Below are 17155 nucleotides of genomic sequence, written 5' to 3'. Positions count from 1 at the left end.
AAGTGGCTCATAGAGGTAGAAGAGAGAATATTTGGTGGGAGAGAACATTTTGTAGGATCACATTTTCCCTCTTTGGGCCAGAAGTCAGTTTAGTGAGAGAGAGCAAGAGGCTTATTCCCACCAATTGGGATAATTTTCTGCAAGAACTCTTAAGTGGCTAGCTAGCAGCGCTGAATTCTATGAAATAGGGATTATTTGCTCAGTTTCCCTTTGCTCAGAGTTTAATTGTTGCATCAGTTTTTGAAGTGGTTGTATGATGGTGGAAAGAAGACTGGCTTTGGAGACATTGGAAATTGCAGATCTCAGATGAAGGAAATATGTATCACCTAGCTTAGCCTTTAGGCAGGCAAGACTTTTTTTTTTAATTAAAGATTTTGATTGCGTATTTACATGCAGTTGTAAGAATTAATACAGGTTTCTCCCAATGGTAATATTTCACACAACAGTCATACAGTATCACAATGAGTATATTGATATTGATACATTTCACAGATCTTATTCAGGGTCCCCTAGTTTTACCTGTACCTCTGTGTGTGTATTTTGTTGTATACGGTTTTATCACATGTAGGTTAGTGTATCTAACACCACAGTCAAGATACAGAACAGTTAATTTCAAGGATCCCTCATATTGTTTTTATAACCATATCCACCTCCCTCCTAATGTTGTTTAATCTCTGGGGCATGATCTATTCTCCATTTCCAAAATCTTGTTATTTCAAAAGTGTCATAGAGATGGAATCATACAGTATGTGTGTAACCTTTTGAAATAGGCTTTTTTTTCACAGAGCATATTCCCTGGAGATCACCCAAATTGTGTATATTGTATCAATAGTATGTTTCTTCTTATTGCTGAGTAGCATTGTGCTCTTAACTACATTTCACTCCTGGAAGGATATCTGGGTTGCTTCCAGTTTTCTACTATTACAAATAAAGCTGCTGTAAATATTTGTCTACAGGTTCTTGGGTGGACATACCTTTTAATATCTCTAAATGCCCTTGCTTGGTTGAATGGTAATTGCATGTTTAGTTTTACAAGAAAGCTCGGGCAAATTTTTTTGCCATTCCAATGTGATGGACGAGCTTTCCCATTTGCAAGCTATGAGGCCCTGGGGATGTTGTGACGTTTCTGTTTCCTTGTCTGTAAAATGCAGATGTTGGTCTGGAATGAATGAGTCCATCCATGAAAGGCATTTTAAAACAGTGCCTGGTGAGTGAGACAGCTGAAGCATTTGGTGATAAAGATGAGCACTGGGCTGGCAGTTTACTGTGTGATAATCAGAGGGGGATTTTGGAGTAGGACAGCTCAAGGGTAGTTTTTGAGACGTATTAGTTCTGTGATGGTCGTGTTAATTCCTCTGTGACCTCAATTTCCTCAGTAGTAATCTGAGGATAACATGAGGGGGTTTTTAGCATGGGCATGGCACCCAGCAGATGCTCAGTAGATAGTAGCTGTTATTATTAGTTATTAAATAACTCTCAGTCTTAGACACATCCTCAGGAAAGGTTAGTGGTTAGTTAGCTCTAGAATCTAGGCCTCCATCAGCATAGGGCAGCACCAAACTAGCTGTGTGGCCTTGAACTGCCTCCTGATCTCTCTAGCTTCAGTTTCTGTCTCAGTAGAATGAGGCCACTGGACTAAATAATGTCTAAAGCTCTTTAGGTCATACAGGTCTGTGAATCAGTTACTCAGTGTGGCCCATCCTGTCTTCCCGCCCCCAGCACATGCTCACGTGGCCCCCATCTCACCCCTAAGAACACAGGGACTTTGATTTGTCTTTTCCTTTTTCACCCTGTCTGGGGCCACACCAACCCTACCCGCCGTTAGCTGAAGTCTGTAGGAATCTCCATGTGCAACTTGTCTTCCCTTCACCAAGCATTTATTAAGCACCTAGTAATGGCTTTAAAGGCTGTTGGTTCACAGATGGATGAGTCTGAGAGGGAGGAGCCCGCAGTGGCCGAGCCCTGTGTTGCATTGATGGGGAGCCTTGTAAACAGAGACAAGATAGTCCAGCTGGCCCCAGGGCCCTGACACCAGAGCAGGTAACTGCTCAGGGATGCAGGGGTTACAGGAAATGCTTGCCACATTCAAGGCTGACACTAACTTTTGTCTGTGGGAATGAGAGGTCAGAAGAAACAATGATATTCATACGAAAACATACAGATTTTAATTTTTTCAGTTTACGTGAGGATAAATGAATTCCCCCCCCTCCCCCCATCACTTACTGATTAGTTCTTTCTGGTTGTTGGATCTCTTGCCTAAACCAAACCATCTGTTCAAGGACCCCTGTGCAGGGTCTCCCAGAATGAAGCCTGCTCAGGGAAGAGAGGTTTTTGCTACTTGTTTTATCCTTTCTCTCTCACCTCCCTTTTGTTCATTTAATTTCTAAGAAGTGTTTTTTTTTTTTTTAAATAAGCTTTATTTTTTAGGTCAGTTTTAGATTTACAGAAAAACTGCATGGTTTCTATAAACCCTTGACTGTGGTACATTTGTCATAATTAATGAGCCAATATTGACACACCGTCAGTATGTATCAATATTAACTAGAGTCCATATTTAACTTAGATTTCCCTAGTGTTTAACCTAATACCCTTTTCTGCTCCAGGATTCTGTGCAGAATTGTGCACTGCGTTGAGTCTTCGTGTCTCCTTGGGCTCCTGTCGACTCTGACAGTTTCTCAGAGTTGCCCTGTTTGTAACCTTGACAGGTTTGAGGAGTACTGGTCACATCCTCTGTAAACTATCCCTTAATTGGAATTTCTCTTTTCTTTAACTTGAGTTTTTGGAAGTGTAGTATTTATGCATCCTGTATCAAATTCAGCTCAAAGGAAAGGTTCTTTGTGTTTTTAGGGAAAGAAATATTGGGTTATAACCTCTAGCAACAATTTCCCAAAGACCTGTGGGTCTCAACTGGAGTTGGGGAATGGCAGTTTTGCCCCCCAGGGAACATTTGGTGATGTCTGGAGAACTATCTAGTTATCACCCTTTGAGAGGAAGGGGCGCTGCTGGCCTCTAGCGGTGAAGGGACGCTGCTGAATATACTACAATGTGTAGAACAGCCATCCCACAACAAAGAATAATCCAGTCCCCAACCCTGTCCTAAAATCACTGTGCGGTTGTAACTGAAAGGGATGGATACGATCTGTTACCTCCTGTTGCGCTCTGTGTTGTGTGCATGGCTGCTTTTCCAAGGAGAATTGCTCCAACCACACATCTGCATCGCCAAGTGGATTTTTCCCACCTTTAGAAGTCATCTAGAGCCGGGTCTGTGTAGACTGTTTGGCTACTTAGCTGGGGCTATGAACATATTAACTGTGGAAAGAAGTATGGGGATTAGTGTGAAGTGTTAGGAGAGCTTTTACAGGGTGTTGAAGGATTTATTTGAAGTTCTTGGTTGGGAGCATTTAATATTCAATCAGTATAAGGAGTGTGTGTAACACAACAACATGAGCTTATTAGTGTGTATAGAATAAGTATAAAACGCGAACCCTTCCCTTGGGGGACTGCAGTGGGTTAAGGAGACACTTGTGAGAGAATTTTAAGATGAGACCAGTGCTTCTCAGACTGTGTTCTGAGAGACATGGTTAAAGAAATGTTGAAAGTCTATGTTAAAGGAGCCTCTTTACAGGTAGGCTTATCAGAGCTAGTGATCAAAGCCTTTAAAATGCATGAATCTCCAAGAGGTCTATGAATCTTCATGTACGTATAGTAGTCCCCTGATAAATTTGACCACAGAGCCCCTTTTTTGAGGTAATAGCTCAAAGCAGAGGTCCTATAGACTATACTCTGGGAGGTTCCGATAATGTGTGTAACACAAGAATGTATGCTAATAATACCCAAAGGTACTTAATTATGCAGCCTTCTGTGATTTCTTTGTAGCAGGGATATAGAATAAAGGAGTCAGGACCTTTGGGAATCTGGAGAAAGCTGTGTGTCCTGTCTTTAGACAAATGTGCGGATTTGCACAGTTATACAACAAGCAGACATGTGTATACTTTCTGGGGGTTGCTGGAGCATGTCCGTCTCATCTGGTGAACCCCGTGCTCATTTAGCCCTCTGTTCGCCTTCAAGAGTGTGAAGGACTGGCACGTGAAGGGATGTTCATGGAGGTAAAACTCAGCTGCGGACTGTTTTCTGGATTAAAATTTGCACATGAGATCAATAAGTCGTCCTGGCACAATAACATGTCTTTGGCCTGACTTGAGTTTGAATGTTGAGGTTTTCTGTATCTGTTGTGGAGGTGGCCAGGTGGAACAGCAGCAAGAATGAAGGGTTGAAATCTAGAATTCGTTGTCCTCTCACTAGGGCATCCTGGGTAGCTTAACTAGGGAGCGAAAGGACATACAATGTCAGAAGGAGATTAAATGAGAATTCTGTTGCCAACCTTTGAAGGAAAGTTGAGCTTTAAAATTTCAGTAGTTTTCAGCTTGGTGGCACTTCAGAATCACCTAAAGAGCTTGTTTCAAGAAGAGGCAAGGAGGCTGAAACTGGAGATGGTGATTCATCAGGTATGGAGCTCGGGCCCAGGAATCTGTATTTTTACAAGCTGGGTTTGGAAACTGATCCTTTATTGAGCTCTTGAAGAAATGTGGAAGCCCAGGCAGCCTCTAGATTCTATAGAGTTCTTCTTTTGGATTTTGGCTTCCAGCAATCTGGTGGAATAGATATAGTCTCAAACACTTTTTGTACAGAATACTCTCACGTCCTGAAAAAAATTACAAAGAACGTGCTCTTGAATGCCTAGCTGAGAAACTGAAGGGAGAAGACAGAGTCTACAAATGAAGAATGGTGAGCAGCCTTGAAGGTGTTACTGTAGCAAAAGAGTTTGAGGGAGAAACGTGCCACATAATCATTTTCACATTTTCATTCAGGAAAGACATTGCTAAAATAGGAGAGAGCCAGAGGGGCCCCTCGAGGTCATGGAGTCCAGGTATCTGCTGGAAGAAGGAATCCCTGTTTCCATGGCCCTTGTGAGTGACCAGCTGGCATCTGCTTGAGTCTGCCAAGTGATGGCTAGGCTGCCAATGTTATTTTGGATGGTTTGACTCACAGAGAGTAATTCTAATTCTCTTCCCATATGATAGCTGCTGAAATATGAAGATAGTGGTCATGCATCATAACTGGCCCTCCCCGGACTTCATTATTTCGGCAGCTCACCATTGCATGCGCTCTGCTTTGTCCATATCCCGTTATCCCTTGGAAATGGACCGTTTGGTCCTGACCACAGGAAGCCATGTGTGGTCTGACCCGTTCAGAGTGAGGGGAGCAGTTGGCCCTTTCCAGGTGAGATTCCACTTCTGATAGATCACCTGAAGGGCCCAGGGCTGGGTAGTTTGTGCGAAGGTTCCTGTCAGCCAGGTTCCGACTTTGTCATTCCTATATTGACAAAATATATTTTAGAAGAGGGATAAAGGAAAAAGAAAAAAAAATTTTTTTAAAGCATCTTTATAATTTCCCAACTGTTAAAAAAATTGTACTTAGCAGGCTGAAGAAGAGTATCACCTGCCTCCAAAACTTCTTTATGTGTCAGACATACATTTGTTAGCAAGTGCTTTGGGGAAAATGATAGCATTTTTCTTTTATTTTTTAAAATTAAACCCTGCATGTTATAGTTGAGATGGTCCTTAGAGAGACGTTCGCTGATTAATCATTTAATTGGGTTTCACTGGAAATTTTTGTACTTGAGTGGGTTGGTCTTTGAGAAACTCATTTTTTTCAGTTTCTAGGGGTTTGAGGAATTGTTTTTTTATACTAAGTGAATTGTTAAGATGATTGATAAATCAGCCTGAATAAAATTTCAATTTGCATTTAGAGATGTAACTTCCAAGATCTAACTCTTGTGAGTACATTGGACCGGCTTGGAAGGTTTCTTTTGTTCCCTGTGGAGCAGGGAAATCCACTTGAGAAACTTGATGACTGTCAGTATCAGAACGTTGTCTGGGTATCCACTGATTGAGCAGATATTTTTTGAAGGCCATCTATGTGCTAATTAGTTTAGTCATCATGAACAAGGCAAGGATAGCTAGGGCAGTGGTTGTCAAACCTTTGCCCGCAAGACTCTTTTATACACTTAAAATTATTGAAAGATCCCAATGTTAGCTTCTGTATACAAACTTTTTACTGCTCATGATTGTATTAGAAATTAAAACAGAGATTTAAGAAATAGGTATTGATTGGTTTATTGAAAAAAACAGTATTTACCTCCTGGAGTTCCTATGACATAATGAGGATAATGAATGAGAGGTGCCCAACGGATGCGGCCTGAATATTCCTTTTCTCCTTCCTCTATACTGCGGTGAAAACTTCTTGATGGTTTACCTGGTATTTGGTCTTTTGATATGGCTGGATCTTCTTTTTCTAAGTTTTTCCCTTGATTCAAATGTACTTTTCTTTTGAGCAGTTGTTTGTTTTTGGAAACTTTAGGAAGCACAATGGATTTCTATAGAGCAGTCAGAAGTACAGACATTACAGAGTAATAAGAGATATAATTTTAACTTTTGGTAGAAGTAATATAAATGTCATTTGCATTAGTATTCAGATGAATATTTCTATTTGCCATGGATTGCTTTTCCCTGGAGATGATGCAAAATATCTAAACTAATAAAAAAATGAACGCTTCTCTTTAGATTAACAGATGCAATAAAAGTGACTTTTGAATAGCGGCTTCCTCTGGGGGTGTGCCCAGCCCTGTGCTAAGCAACTCCTTTCCACCTGTCAGCCTGCCGTTTCTTGGTCTCTTCCACTGATGGACACTACAGAGGCTGTGCTTTGTTATTTATTTATAATCCCTGCATGGTGCCCTGTGTCTGGCACATAGTAGGTATGTAGTAAGTACCCAACTAAAAAAAATTCCTGAATGTTGAGTAAGTGGCAAAGCCAATTTACCAAAATACTGGGTGCTGCCTGATCTCATTTATATAAAATTCTAGAAAATGCAAATGAATTTGACCAAAAGGAGAATAGCAGTTGCCTGGGGATGGGCCGGGAGGGTGGAGTTGAAAGAGGCCAGACAAGTGTTTTGGAGATGTTGGATCTGTTCATTATTCTTACTGGGATGATGGTTTCACAGGTGTATATGTATGTCAAACCTCATCCACCTATATTTGACGTGCAATTTATTGTACATCATTTGTACCTCAGTAAAGCTATAAAGTAAAAGCAAAGAAATAAGGGGAGGATTCTGGTTTAGCCTCGCTTGAGGCAGGTTCCCACCTAAGGAAGTGAAACCCTAGGAGTGGCCCAGTGTGAGTCAGGTGTTCTGTCCTCGATCCATAATTGCAACTGGAGGGGCGGAACAGGGTCCTGCAAGAACCTGGAATTTGTGTGGTTAGAGGTGAGGGAGGGTCATTTCTTACCAAAGGGTTGAATTTTGCTGGGCAGGATTTTACCTTGATAGAGAAACAGATACTGTGGACTCTTCATTTCATCTGGTCATGTCATTACTGGACTATTTCAGAAGTAAAAGTGATTTAGGATTGAATGATTTTTGGAGAAACTGACGATACTGGAGGAAGCAGTTTCTGGCTAAAAATAGTTTTACTTAAATCTCTAAGGTCTAATAGTAGCACTCCTATGAATTGTCTGTATCTCAAGTTGCTACCCAGCTATCTCTCTTACTGTAAGTAATTAGCAGAAAGGACATTAAGTGAACACATCCATAGCAAAAAACATTGGCTGGCTTTGAACATAACATAACAAATGTGAAATTTGTGTTATGGTTAAATTGTTCCCTAACATATCAATTGCATTGGGACAAATTCACTTTTTTCGAACAAGTACCAATAGCAGAAATGGCCTTCACCCCAGTAACAGAAAGAAGTTGTAACACTGTGACGTTTGCTGAAAGTCATCTAAACTGGGATTGTCTTTTTCTTGTCACTTTCCATTTGGCGATTATAAATGAGAAGTTTAAAGGTTTAAGTTTGCGTATAGAACCTTGAGCTCACTTGCTGTGGAGACAATAGAAATTTAAGTACTGCTTCAACTTAGAATCTAAAAGTCCCTATTTTTTTCTCATGTATTTTCAAACTATATGTATACTTCTAAAAGAAATTTTGAAACCTTGTTGTTTTTAATCTGCATGTGAACTTCTGAAGAGAATTTGAAACCATGGTAAATATGAAATAATTCATAAAATATTTATGAATATTCATGAAGTGCTTGAATATTATGAAATATAAACAAGTTGAGATTTGGTCCAATTCGGGAAAAACACGTATTTAAATCTGCTCTAACTTTTGTTGATTTAGGAACATAGAAATATATTACAGAGAAATGTGACCTTGAGCAGTTATAATCTCATCTTCATATTCCTCTGTAGAGTGGGGGTAGTAACTTAGTGCCTCACAGTAAGTGAGGCCCATAAATATTTCTTCATATGGTGCTCAGCACATAGCAAATGCACATAATTCTTAGCTACTAGGATAACTTGTTGGTCCACTGAGCACTGGGAAGATTCACAAAAGGCCTGTAGTGGTATCTCTGGGGGAAAATACAGGATTTCCCTCTGTTTCTTGTAACTTCTAGAAAAAAAGTTATTTATTTCTCCCTTTTTCTTCAGGGACTTCAGATCTGCATGTTCTGTTTTTAGAAGAACAGCTTGAAATCTAAGGCATATCCCCAAAAGAAAAATCATAATAAAGAAAAATGTCATGTCTCTGGGGTCGGGTTTGCCATACCAAAAAATTGAACTTTGAGGATTTTCAAGTGCACTTCAGCTTTTCTATTTGATCACATTCTTGTGAATACATTTGGTTCCTGAGATCAAATATGTGAGATGTATGTTTGGGCTGTCAAAGGAAGCATGTTTTCTCCCCACATTTTGCTTTTTAAATATCACTGTGATGAAATCCTTTTATATAGATCTTTATTCACATCTCTGAACATTTCCTTAGCATAGATTCCTAGAAGGAGAATTACCAGGTCAAAGGCAATGAATAATTTAAGAAGACTCCTGGTTCTTATTGCCAACCTGTTCTCTAGAAAGCTCGAACTGTTTTATACTCCTGAACAGCAAGGGGTGAGGCTGCCCAGCCCCAGCACTGGCACCAACTCTGTGCTATCATTAAAAACAGAACAACTTAAATGGATTTAACTTAAGCAAAAATAAAAAAATTTAAAAGAAGACATGGGCTTATGTCATCGAAAAATCCAGAGGTGGTACTAGCTTCAAGCATTACTTGATCCAAGTGCAGATGATGTCATTGGTGGCATCTCTGACTCTTGACCTTGCTCTCTTCCCCATTGGTCTTCCTTTCAGGTTCCTGGAGGTGTCCCCTCATGTCTGCAGATTCATATCCTCTTAAATCCAAGTTTGGAAGAAAAGAATGCCTCTTCTTTGGAATTTCCTTACAAACCCAGAAATTCCCTTGATTGGGATCATTGGTTGACTTTGGCTGCAGGGAAAGTATGACGATGATGATGATTGGGGGGACCTATTCCTGTCGTGAACTCATGTTGCTGAGGGTGAGACGATGCTCTGATTGGCTGGCCTGGGTCACATGCTCTCCTCCTGGAGCCAGGAATGGGACCTCACTGAGCCCATACAGTCCAAATGTTGGGGAGGTGCAGTTTCCCAAAGAAAATCACCATCCTGGAAGAATAAAAGGTGTATCAGACAGGCCAGGTTAGGTTTTGCTGCCATGACAAGCAGCACTGAAGACTTAGGGGCTTACTATAGACAGTGGTAACCAAAGTTTATTCTCACTCCTGCAAACTCTGCTGGGGCTTCAGGTGACTCTCTGGCAGCTGCCCTCCATGTACTAGCTCAGGGTGGTTGTGTTGGCACTGGGCTCTCTCTCATCAGAGCGTTGGCCAGAGCAGCAGAGCTTTGTCTTCCTATCTTTGTACTAATTGCTGTCATCATCCATTAGGTACAAAAGGAATTCACTTTCTAAGTCTTATTTCTGCTTTGGGAAAGTACATAACTGACTAGTCAAGGGCCCTTCAATTATTATTATTTTTCTTTAATTTTTTATTAAGGTATTATTGATATACACTCTTATGAAGGTTTCACATGATAAAACAATGTGGTTACTATACTTACCCATATTATCAAGTCCCCACCCATACCCCAGTGCAGGCACTGTCTATCAGTGTAGTAAGATGCCACAGATTCACTGTTTGCCTTCTCTGTGCTACACTGTTTTCCCCATGATCCCCCACACCCTGTGTACTAAACACAATACCCCTCAATCTCCTCCCTCTCTCCCCACCTGCTCTTCCACACCCCTTCCCTTTGGTAACCACTAGTTCCTTCTTGGAGTCTCTGAGTCTGCTGCCATTTTGTTCAGTTTTGCTTCGTTGTTATATTCCACAAATGAGGGAAATCATTTGGCACTTGTCTTTCTCTGCCTGGCTTATTTCACTGAGCATAATGTCCTCCAGCTCCATCCATGTTGTTGCAAATGGTAGGATTTGTTTCTTTCTTATGGCTGAATAGTATTCCATTGTGTATATGTACCACCTCTTCTTTATCCATTCATCTACAGATGGACACTTAGGTTGCTTCGGTATCTTGGCTATTGTAAAAAGTGCTGCAATAAACATAGGGGTGCATAAGTCTTTTTGAATCTGAGAAGTTGTATTCTTTGGGTAAATTCCAAGGAGTGGGATTCAGGGGTCAAATGGTATTTCTATTTGTAGTTTTTTGAGGAACCTCCATATTGCTTTCCACAATGCTTAAACTAGCTTACATTCCCTCCGTATCCTCGCCAGGATTTGTTGTTCTTAGTCTTTTCAATGCTGAAGGGCCCTTCAATTTATACTTTAGAGTCCACAGTTGAGACAGACTCTTTCGAACTCTGAGAGTTTGGCGTTCTTTTCTTTTGCCTTGTTCTTGGCACTTTCTTGAGGTCGTTGCATGAGGTGTTGAAATCCCTGTTAAGCTTCTGACACTCCTTGTGTTTATTTTGAGTGATGACAAATTAAACATCCAAGTTTTCTGGTGATGATGCATGTGTGATTAATACACCCGGGGCTTTCTCCCCAGCAGGGGAGCTCCCGGGCAGCTCTTGGAGATGTGCCGTTCCATCATGCTGGTGTTTCCCTGAGGGCTTCATGTATTCTTCTCAAGTAGGAGAAGGGGAGACTTTATTGCCAACAGTGTTTCTAAACACAAACTACTAATTTAAACAGGCTATAAGAACTTCCCTTGGAAAGATCATATGTAAAAGTAGAGCTGTAGGAAATGGGCTGCTTTAATTTGTCTGATGGTTCAAGTACAGTTGGACAATATCCATCATATCATAGATAAATTTTCACAAATGCCTAGGGTGCCTAACTGGTTTTCTTGGCTTCACTGGAGATGGATGGTAATTATAGATTTGCTTTGTTTATGTCACCATATTCCTATTATGTTAATATGTGTGTGCAAATTAGTTAGTAGTTTAAAACCTATACATACTTAAGGTACTATACAAGAAGATATGTCAAAGAAATAATCAATCCTCCCAAGTTTCCTTCATATGCTACATCTATAGCTTTTCTTCTTCCTTCCTAATTACAACCCTTAAATAGAATTCGTGCCTCAGATCGAATTTACCGAGTATCATAATTCCTCCAGGTGGTAAAGATACCTCGAGACAAATGCTGGGCATAGAAGCCACAGGGCATAAATCTGCAAAGAAGTAAAAAGCTAACCTTTGCAAACAATATGGCTTCTCTCTCACTTACCAACTTTACATTTCCCTGTATGGCCCCGGAAGATGACTGGTTAGCCAGAGACGGGTAAGATTCCTCAAGGGAGGAACAACCTAAGACAGGCACAGTCGCAGGGGGGCCATCAGGTGAGAATTTGGGGATCAACAGAGGTGAGGCTCAGAACCTCACCCCCCCTGCTTCGAGAGAAATCTTCTGCATCCGTGGATGTCTTGCTGCCCTTGTCTAGCCTGGATTAATACTTAGTCCATAGGCACACACCCGATCATCTGATCATCTACATTTGCCTTCTTACAGCACTAAACTATGTTTTCTACCTTTATCTTGCATCTACCTACCACTTCAGCATTTTATTAAAAATAAAAATAATAATAATAATAGGAGAAATGTGGGATCAACATATAAATCAAGTACAAAAATCAAACGAATATTCATATTTGACCTGATTGTTTATAGGTCATATTGCATGATCAAAACCGAAAGTTTCTGTGATGACTGCCCTTGTACTGTTCACCATGTAAGAATTTATTCACTATGTAAGAATTCGTTCACCATCTAAGAACTTGTTCGTTATGCTTCAGAAGATTGGAGACTGACGAGAATTAGGCTTGAGATGGATTAATGATTGTACATTGAGCGTTGACCCCCCTATACTGAATTTTATTGTTGTTAACAACCATTTGATCAATAAATATGAGAGATGCCCTCTCAAAAAAAAAAAAAAAAAAAAAAGTAGAGCTGTAGGTCACACTGTAAGTGATCACATTTCACTTTATAAGGACAATGCTGTGTAGTCCTATAAAGAAAGTAGCACCGTCTGCATCGGCCCATTGATTATGGAAGGCCAGAAGATCTTTGCTATTAGGTGCCAAAGAGCTCGGAATTACTGGCTTCTCTATTGCTCAGGGCCTGTTCTTGTGAATGTCTGCTTCCATGTTTCTTAAAATGTTAGTGTGTTTACCATCCTCAGATCAATTTTATTTGCAAAAGAAAAAAATCCAGGGTTATTGTCTTACTGATTTTTGACAAAAGAAACTAATGTAGAAATGGAATTACTGGTGAATCTTGACTATTCACATTTTCAGTAGACTCAGCCAGATCTAGGTTGCCATTGGGAGAGAAATGCATTCATTCATACATTTGCCTTCACTGTCTTGGACATTCTTTGTGGGGATGTAAAGGCTTTCAGGGGTCAACCTCCCTGAAATTTTCTGCAAAATCTGTATGTGCGTTTTCTGGGGAGAGAAATCTCTAGTTTCTGTTAGGTTCTCAAAGGGATCCAAGCCACAAAGCTGTAAGGAGCTATAAGGAGCCTTCTGAAGTACCCAGAATACCTCACTGGGGCTGGCATGGTCCCTTGATTGGCGCTGTCCACCCTGCAAAAGTAGTACCTTTTGAGTATTTCAGGCAGCCCCTTAGAACAGCTCTGGATAATGGGGGCCATTCCTACTCAGCAAGAAGTGAGCAGAAGAGAAGGGGGAAGCCAGTAGACTCTGTGGTGAGCACTGAAATGATGAAGAGTTCACTCCGTTTATTGAGAAATAAGATACTTTTGATTCCCACAATCCTGGGGCAGAGAGTTAAGAGCACAGATCCTAGAGCCAGGCTTCTCAGGTTCAAATCCCAGCTCTGCCATTTAGTGGTTATGTGTCCTTCAGCCAATTATGTAATTTCTGTGTGCCTCAAGCGTGCTCATAAATAAAATGGGGATAATATAGTATTTGCTTCGTAAGGTTGTTGTAAGGATTAAACAAGATAATATAAGGTGCTTATGATAGCATGTAGTACACTCCAAGTGCTTAATAAATACTAGCTCTTATAATGGATATGGGCAGTTTGATTTTTGTGTGCATGTGTTGCTTATTTTGCACCTGTCTCTAAAAGTCATCTGCTCTCAGCATTTGCCTCCTTATGAGCTGTTTAAAGTAAATTTTGGTGCACAAACATCATAAAATGTGAAAGAATAGTGTCATCATATCCTTTTAGTAAAATATGACAGTCTGTCTTCTTGTCACAAGATGGTGCATGGTGAGAATCTTCCTGTGAAATTACTAACTGGATGACGATATCATATTTCCTTTGTGTCTTTAGAAGTATATTGTGCAGTCTTTGATCCTAGATTTCATCAAGGCTGTGGTCATTGAAGACTCATAGTTTTAAATTTCATTTCTGTGATCAATTTTTTCATCATCAGTAGACCCTGCAGAGCTGCTGTCTCTGTGTTAATCTTCTGACTCATCTAATAATTGTGAAAGATTGTCCTCCATCAGTTTAATACTTTTGCCATTATGGGTGGAAAATGAAAAATTACAAATTCTCACCTGTGTTCCTTGAAAGCTTTAAAAAAATATTGCAAAGATGATATCTTAAGACTTCTGTTATACATTCTTGAAATTGATGTGATGCTCTGGGCATCACAGTGAGAAAGCTGAAGGATGATGTAACAATGATGATTTATTTTACTGTTCTACCATCTTAGACGATCTGTCATCTTCCTGTTTTCTTAATTTAGTCTTTTAAAAAAATCATAGGTGGGAATAATTTTTGGGTAATGATGAAATAATTCTTACAAGGATAAAGTAGTAAAATGTTTTGAGATGTGGGAAAAATAAGATCGCTTACACCTTAAGATAAGATCCATATATCTTAGAATTTTAAAAAGGTCCAGTGGACTCATGGAAATTTTAAAGTAGAATGAATTTTTGGAAGGCCTCCAAGAACGAATAAAAGTCATGAAATAGCAATCCTTACAAATAGTTAGAACTGCTCAAAAAAGAAACTGAAAATTGATGTTGGATCCATGGGACCTCAGTGGCATGCTGGGATTAATCACACTTCTAATAAATCATCTGAAGGAAATAATCTGAAAGGCAAAAATTAACTTATGAAGATGCTCATTGCAATGTTATTTTTTAATGGGAAAAACCCTAACTGTGTGACATGAAGCAGTAAGCTGACTATGGCACATCAGTGTACCAAAATCTTATGTAATGGTTTACAGTTGTAGCTCAGAAGGTCTGTAATGATGGAATATTACATTTAGAGAGATAATACAAAGCTGAATGTGTAGTGTGAAGTCAACTATGTAAACTATATACATAGAACAGTATGGGCAGCAAATAGTTAAAATGTTAATAGTTTTTTTTTCTTGGTGATGAAGTGATGATATTTACATTTAATTATGTGTTTATCTTCTGAAATCTGTAACTAGCATGTATTATTTTTTAAACCAAACAAATCTTCCTGTGCTTTTGAAGCAAATATTCTTTTTTAGTGACTGTGTTATTGATCTATTATTTACATACTATACAACTCACCCTCTTAAAGTCTCCCATTCAGTGGTTTTTTTAGTGTCTTCACAACAGCTGTTCAACCATCCCCCTAATCATTTTTAGAGCAACTCATCAACCTAGTCTATACCTGTTTCTCCCTGTCCCCCCAGTCCTAGGCAGCCACTAATCTGCTTTCTGTCTCTGTGGATTTGCCTATTCTGGACATTTCATATAAATGGAATCATGCAGCATGTAGTCTTTTGTGACTGGCTACTTTCCTTCAGCAAAACGTTTCCAAGGTAAAGCAAATCATGTGTGCACTTTAGTTAACTATTTTATTTAGAAATCATACTAACTCTTATTTATCATATGGTATAATGTATTTTTTTCTTTACTTCTAGACTTGGTTCCTTCAATTATGAGCAATCTGTTGAATCCAGATGCCATTTTCTCAAACAATGAGATGAGCCTGTCAGACATTGAAATCTATGGCTTTGATTATGATTACACATTGGTGTTTTATTCCAAGCACCTCCACACGCTGATATTTAATGCTGCTCGGGACCTTCTCATCAATGAACACCGGGTAAGAGCACTGGGCACCACAGGCTTCTTCCCCTTCCCATAGACTTTTGGAGAACAGCTATGAGCTGACCTGGCCTCGTGCCTGACGCACAGATGTCATTTAACAAGTTGTTGCTGAATGAAGGAGTAGATTTTGTTCCATTCCAGGTGACTCAGTCTGGGAGACAGTTGTTTTTTTTTTTGAGAACTTTATTGAGGTATGATTGACATGTAAAAATCTGCACATATTTAATGTATATAACTCGATGAGTTTGGGGACAAGTATACACCTGTGAAACCATCACTACCATCAAGGTCATACACTGTCTATTACCTCCCAAAGTTTCCTCCTGGCCCCTTTATTATTATTATTATTATTGTTATTTGTATGTGTGTGTGTGTTAAGAACACGTGACCTTAGATCTAACCTCTTGGCACACCATAAATTTACAATGCTGTACTGCTGCTATAGGTCTATGCTGTATCTCCAGAACCCCTCTCTCTAAGTTTATCTTACAGCTGAAACTTTGTACCAGGAAGATAGTTGTTTTTTAAAAAAAGGCTTTAAATGTCTCTTTGACAAAAGACTGTCCCAAGTTGCGCATCAGTGCGGTTTCAGCTGCAGACGTGTGTGTGCTGTCCTTCCCTGGAGTAGGGCTGTGGTTTCCCCCAAAGCCTGATGAAGCGGCAGCCGGTTGAGTCTGGCTTGAAGGAGTTCTTCAAATGAGAGGCATTGTTTTACCCTCATCACTGATTTGAATTGTGTTCTTATATGAAAAATATTTCAGTGCCTTCTGATGCATAGAATTGTTGCAAGCTTATGATAAGGATGGACAAAAGGAACACTCAAAACCTACCATGCTTTTCTGTGGTCTAGTCTGAGTACACACTTCAGGAAGCAGGGTGAGAATCATCCTCAGAGGGTGTCTGGAGTCCTTTGGGCACCTGCATGGCACCCCGAGAGGGCAGAGTGCATCTCCGTCGCAGGCATTGCGGGGTGGAGGGCATTCCTCCCAGAGTCCCTGCTGGTTTGGGGGAGACTCCTGGGGGTGGAATAATTCTGGCTTCATACAACTTTCACCATGGATCCCTTCTCTTTTCTTCATTCATTTCTTCACACATTCTGTGAAACTTCACTAAGTACCGCCTCTTCGCCGAGCCCTGTAGTAGAAGCTGGGAGGACGAAGGTGAGCAGGACCTGGGCACTGCCCTTGGGGAGCGACAGTCTGCTGGGGGAGTCCATCACGTATACTGATGAATTTCAAAGCCACCTGGTAGAGGCCTCTACAGACATATGCACAGAGGGCTAGAGAGAGTTGGAACTAGAGATGGCTAGAGATGCTTAGAGGGAGAGGATGGCTGGACTGACTTTCTCTGCCTGATGGAATTGGTAAAAAAAATAAAGAAGGTTGTATTTCAGCAGAGTCTGAAAACTGGAAGGATTTTGTCAGCAAAGGTGGGCTGGGGTTGGGTGGAGTGGCTGGGTGTGAGTTAGCTAGAAATCTAACTCATGAAAGCTAATGTTTTATTCTTGACTGTTTAAGTGATGGGCTGGGTGTTATATAGACCACCTGTTTTGTCCTCTAAGACTTCTCTTTTCTCAGGCTGATCATTCTTTGTTTTCTTCAACTATTAGTATTTGGCTTCTTTTCTAGTCTTTTTGC

At 40.2% G+C, this 17155-nt stretch overlaps 1 protein-coding gene across 6 annotated transcripts in view; it reads left to right on the top strand.

Annotated features, from left to right (window-relative positions):
- NT5DC3 (5'-nucleotidase domain containing 3) overlaps positions 1–17155 on the top strand; it is a 69851-nt gene that overhangs the window by 1279 nt on the left and 51417 nt on the right. For 5 of the 6 annotated variants that reach the window (XM_037007119.2, XM_073213733.1, XM_037007118.2 and 2 more), the window contains exon 2: positions 15329–15513. In XM_037007119.2, the coding sequence (XP_036863014.2) occupies positions 15329–15513 (185 nt within the window). Of the gene's footprint in view, positions 1–15097; positions 15227–15328; positions 15514–17155 lie in introns of all 6 variants that reach the window. The other variant, XM_037007120.2, reaches the window with a different exon arrangement.

This window comes from Manis javanica, chromosome 10, assembly GCF_040802235.1.
Source record: "Manis javanica isolate MJ-LG chromosome 10, MJ_LKY, whole genome shotgun sequence".
Taxonomy (NCBI): Eukaryota; Metazoa; Chordata; class Mammalia; order Pholidota; family Manidae; genus Manis; species Manis javanica.
Note: the sequence above shows the minus strand (reverse complement) of the source record. Positions and strands in the feature narration are given on the sequence as shown.